This window comes from Curcuma longa, chromosome 20 (assembly GCF_044706935.1).
Source record: "Curcuma longa cultivar G26 ecotype Majalengka, Jawa Barat chromosome 20, ITB_CL_G26_1.1, whole genome shotgun sequence".
NCBI classification, from domain to species: Eukaryota; Viridiplantae; Streptophyta; class Magnoliopsida; order Zingiberales; family Zingiberaceae; genus Curcuma; species Curcuma longa.
This window is the reverse complement of record NC_133880.1, coordinates 8700648-8705722: the sequence shown is the minus strand read 5'-3', so window position 1 is coordinate 8705722 and position 5075 is coordinate 8700648. Positions and strand designations below refer to the sequence as shown.

Below are 5075 nucleotides of genomic sequence, written 5' to 3'. Positions count from 1 at the left end.
CATCACACCATTAACATCTTATCTAAGAGTGTCAATTCGAGTAGTTCGGATGAATTCGGATTGGATCAAAACAAGGATATTACAAAAAAAAAAAAAAAATCTCAACTCAAATCCGACCTGAACCCAATCTGAAAACCTTAAACTTTACTTCGAATAACCCAACCACCTAAATAACCCGACCGACCTGATTTTAAAAAAAAATTGCTATCTTTTTTGCTATTTTTTTATTTTTATCTCAATACTTTATTATTATTATTATATTAACCTTTTCTGTTGCTATCTTAATATTTAAAATAAAATTTGATTTAACTCTAAAAAATTCTTAAATCTTAAATTCAAATCAATCCAGGTCAATCCAAATCCAACCCAATCCAAAAACTCTCAATTTGAACCTGAATACCCCCAATCCTAATTAACTTGATATTTTTTGGGGTTGGATCCATATTTGCCACCCCTAATCTTATCAAATAATCTTAAACAATGTTTGACTTGTTTACCGCCCTATTAATCTATATAGTTTTCTCATCTATTTATTTGTGGCTCATGCAAATTTGAGGTTCCACATATTAGGTTTGATATTTTTTTGATAATTCAGATATCCAACTCTTATGATTCGATTAATCCTGAGGCGATCAGTCAAACTTAACAAAAGTTTTTTACTGACCACCAAGATAATTATGAAGCTCTCACAAGGGTCATCCAAGCGTGAAGCGGCTAACGTTCTAGACATATCATCCCACTGTAGGAAAAACCTTGATAATGCACCTCAACTGAGACTACCTCAACTGAGACTTGAATCTTAGATGCATGATTATCTGGATTGACCACCGTATGCGCTTCTCGATTTACCCTGGTGGTCGGTGGAAAACTTCCGTGGGAATTTCTCGATAATGCACCTAGAGACTGACCACTCTCAGAAATTGAGTTCATGAGACTGACTGGGATTTATCATTTTTTTTAGATGCATGATTATCCAATAGAGAACTTAATCGCTGTATCGTAGCCCAAGAGCTGATTTGGCTCTTTGTATCTGTGTTTTGGGCTTTTATTCATCTTCCTTGATCGATCGTTATTAAGTTGAGTCCAAGTTGAATTTAACAATTTATCATAATTTATCAGTGAATCACAAAATCTATATTCAATGATTTTTTTTCTTTTCAAATAATGATTTCTACTTGATTTGTGGGCTAAAAAACTAATTTTTTTTCCAACACAAATAAAGTATTTTTTTTTTTATCTTCTGATATTGTGATGTTCGAAATAGTTTTTTTTAATAATAAATAATTAGGAAATACGATAAACTCTCCCTTTCTTTATTCTTTCAAGCTGTGATGAGAAAAAAAATGTCATCTTTGAACCAAACAATCACGCCGTTTTGATGTATAAGCGGTCCTGCTACGCCCAAATCGAGCCTTCCTAACCGCCTCAGATCCTTCTCCGATCGGACTCCTCCAATATTCCCCTCCTGCTCTCAAAAGATTACTACTTTTTTTTTTGTCTCTTCTGCTTCAGACCCTGCTGCTCTTCCCCGATCCCAAAATCCGAACTTGGTAAGTTCTGATTTGTCAGAAAATTGTTCTTTTCATGTGATTTTTTTTTTTTGGATTCTTCAATCGAGAAATGCGATCGAGTTGTGCTATTACTAATTTAGGTGTCGCTTAAAGTTCATTGTTTTTGGGGATTGCGTTTATCGGGGGTGGTAATTTTGTAAGCTTTGGTGCCACTTCTATGCTTTGTTCTTTGATTTATTAAAAGGTCAGTGCCATTAGTTTGATGCTAGTTTATCGCCTTCTGCACTTCGTAGTCTTATTAGTCTATTTCTTGGCCAGATGTTTGGAATTCTCTTCTACTTGATTTTAGCTTTATGTTCGGACTCCTTTGTTGCATAGTTTTGGATCTTGATGAATATCGCCACCTTTGGAACCCCTGTTTCAAAGTTAGTTTTTTTTTTTTTTTTTGTATGCTTTTGCTTTAGTATCTTGCATCGTCAACTGAGTCTCTGTTGAATGATACGCTTCATTTTATCATTAGGGATCATAAGAAGGGAATGGTGGATTAAAATGTTTTTGGGTTCGCTTAATCTGGCTAAATTATTTGGCAAAGTCATTGTCACTTGACAAAATTATTTTCAGATCAAAATGCTGTTATCTTCTTTGCCTTTTGATCTAGTTATAGTTACATGTGTCGATTGTTTTGCGAATCATACAGGTTTAAAATGAGATTCTGAACAAAGCCATGAAGTTCAAACCGGGAGATGAGGTGGAAATATTAAGAAGAAGTGAGGAACCAAATGGCTCTTGGTTTCCTGCAGTGATTTCATCAGTTCTTGTTGACAAGTATTCTGTAAGATATAAACTATTCATATCTCCTCGAGGAAAGCCCATTGTAGAAACAGTGGATGATAAAGATGTCAGGCCCTCCCCACCTTTTGTTCCTTGCAAGCAAGATTGGAGTACCGGTGAAATTGCTGAGGTGCTTGACACACATTCTTGGAAGGTTGCAAAGATTGCTAAGATTCTGAAGAATGGATATGTCGTCGCCAAAGTCCTTGGCTCTATCCAGCTTAAAATGTTTCCTCTATATGATGTAAGGGTTCGACAAGCTTGGCAGACCAACCATTGGATTAATAAGGTAAAATTGTGGTTATACCTATATGACATATCATCAATCTTCTTCCTATGAGCATATTTTATATATTTCATTTAGATGTAATTTAAACAAATAGACAATCAATCACACTTAGATGGCATCAATTTTGTGTTTTTCCCTTATGAATGTACATGCTGCATTTTTTCCATTTAGATGAGAGAAGGCATGCTAACCTTTTTTATCGGATATCTAGCTCTAACCTTCAGTTATTTCAGATTCTTGTTTACACTTTCTATGTTCTAATCATTTGCACTAAGACTTATTATATATCCAATACCTAGAACGAATGCATGCTTGCTTGAATAATTTTTCACCCGCATCTCAGTGAAATTGCTTATGTAGGTATATTTACAACATCATTAAACATGCTTTCATTGTGGGGATCTTCTTGTTTCGTTTATCGAAGGATGCAATTGCTGAGAGATGCAGGCAACTGGGTTAATATATCTTACTCGTATAATATGTATAAGCATTATCACAAGTGTGCAATTAGCAGTAACTGTCATAGGAGGGGGCCAGATTTTCTGAAATCTTAATTGTGTACTCTCATTTAAGTTGGGTATCTATGTTGTCTAATTCAAAAAACAACCTAGTTCTAATCAGTGTTGACTATCAACTTCATCTCATGTCCGTGGCAAATACAACCTGCATTATTTTAAGAAACATATAGCATATATCTGTGCTAAATCTAAGCTTGATTGATCCAGTTAAACTAACATTGGCTTGAATATTTTCTGGTTGTAGCATTTTAACTTCAAATTGAGAATAACTAATGAGTTAACTAAGCTCAATCTGTTCATAAGACCCATTAGTTAAATAAGCTCAATCTGTTCATAAGACATTTTGGTTTGCTTTCATTTTATTAAATTTTATTAGGGTTTTGCATTAATGGCCATATAGCCTTATCATACTTAAGTGCTTCCTTTCATTAGTTCCATTTGTTTGTTATTGTTTGTATGCACAATAGATTATCAATATCTTGAAAAAAATAGCCTATGATTTGAAAATGAGCGTAGAGCAATAGAATTTGATGGTTGAAAGTCCTGAGACCTTTACTTCTTGTGAAACATTAAATATCCATTTTATCTCAACTTCTGTTGGTTAATTCCCTTTCAGATCACTAATGAGAAGTATTTCGATTGTGGTTTGATGCCTTCAAGCTCCAAACACACAACAAAAGTCAAAGACGGAGCACACCAAGAAGCTTACATTATACAGAAGTTTGGGACAAAACACTCAGAACCTTACAATGCACATAAGTTTGACAGAAAACAGTTTTGCACCACGCCTCAGACAACTTTGAATAGGGACCTCAACCTCCGCTACATCTCAATTCCTGATCGTGAGATAAGAGCTACAGACAAGAAAAGGAAGCCAACATCGGAAGCTGATGACCCTGACTGGCTTACCAAAGAAACTTCGCCAAGAAAAGTAGATGCTGTTACTTTCTCTAGAGTTTCAGATCATGGAAATCGCACCCCTACATCCAGTAAAACTAGAAGAAACATAAACACTCAGATACACATTGATAGGTTGTTCCTGGATGATCATGACACGAGATTATTTAGAAGACCTATGGGAGTTGCTGAAGAGGCTGATGAATGCTCTGTTGCTAGTTGTAGTAGTAATGATATAGCAGAAAGTTATTCTGGAGGTACGAGAAAGCATTCTACGAATGCTTCTGGTGAAGCTTCTGATTTCATGTCTTCGAGTCCGTATAAAGGTGAGAGAGAGCAAGAAAACACTTCTGAAGATAAGTTAGCTGCTGGCATCCATATGTTAGAACTACATGCATATCGGTCCACTCTGCAAGCTCTATATGCGTCGGGCCCTTTAAGTTGGGAGCAAGAGTCACTTCTAACAAATCTACGGCTCTCTCTCAACATAACTAACGAGGAACATTTGCTTCACCTAAAGCAGCTACTATCTGTGTAGTTAACCTTCCAAAGATTATTTTATGTTGCATTTCTTTCTGAGAAAGAATTCTTAGTCCAGGTTGACTCAGCAATACCCTGACATCTTCCATTAACTTTGCTCTTGTTTCATGTGTAATATGACTATCACATTGATTTAAACAATGCCCTTCTTCTTATCATTATAATTAACTTCCAACTGCAAATAATTTAGTGAGTTGCAAAGTAGATTCTTCAGAAATGATCAAATGTTTATCATTTTGGCAGTATTTTCAGTTGCTTCAGATGAAAAAGTTTGTCATGTTGCTTTCTTTCTATTTGTGTTTTGACTCTTGGTATTATCTATCAGATATTGGGTTCTCTTTCAATTCACTTGACAGAAGCTTGCATCCACTAGAATCAAGTGTTTTTAATGACTATGATTTGTTCACTGAAAGTTTTGTGACAATAATTGTCACCATATTTTATATCAATAGTCATAAATTGATAATCAATACTCTCATGATTAAAACT

General features: G+C 35.0%; 1 protein-coding gene across 1 annotated transcript; it reads left to right on the top strand.

Annotated features, from left to right (window-relative positions):
- The first annotated feature begins 1458 nt into the window (after positions 1-1458).
- On the top strand, positions 1459-4745 carry LOC141813884 (uncharacterized). Its single transcript, XM_074701883.1, has 3 exons — positions 1459-1550; positions 2209-2631; positions 3766-4745. The coding sequence occupies exons 2-3, from the start codon at positions 2236-2238 to the stop codon at positions 4582-4584; spliced, it is 1215 nt and encodes a 404-aa protein (XP_074557984.1). The 5' UTR covers positions 1459-1550; positions 2209-2235; the 3' UTR covers positions 4585-4745.
- Positions 4746-5075: the final 330 nt, after the last annotated feature.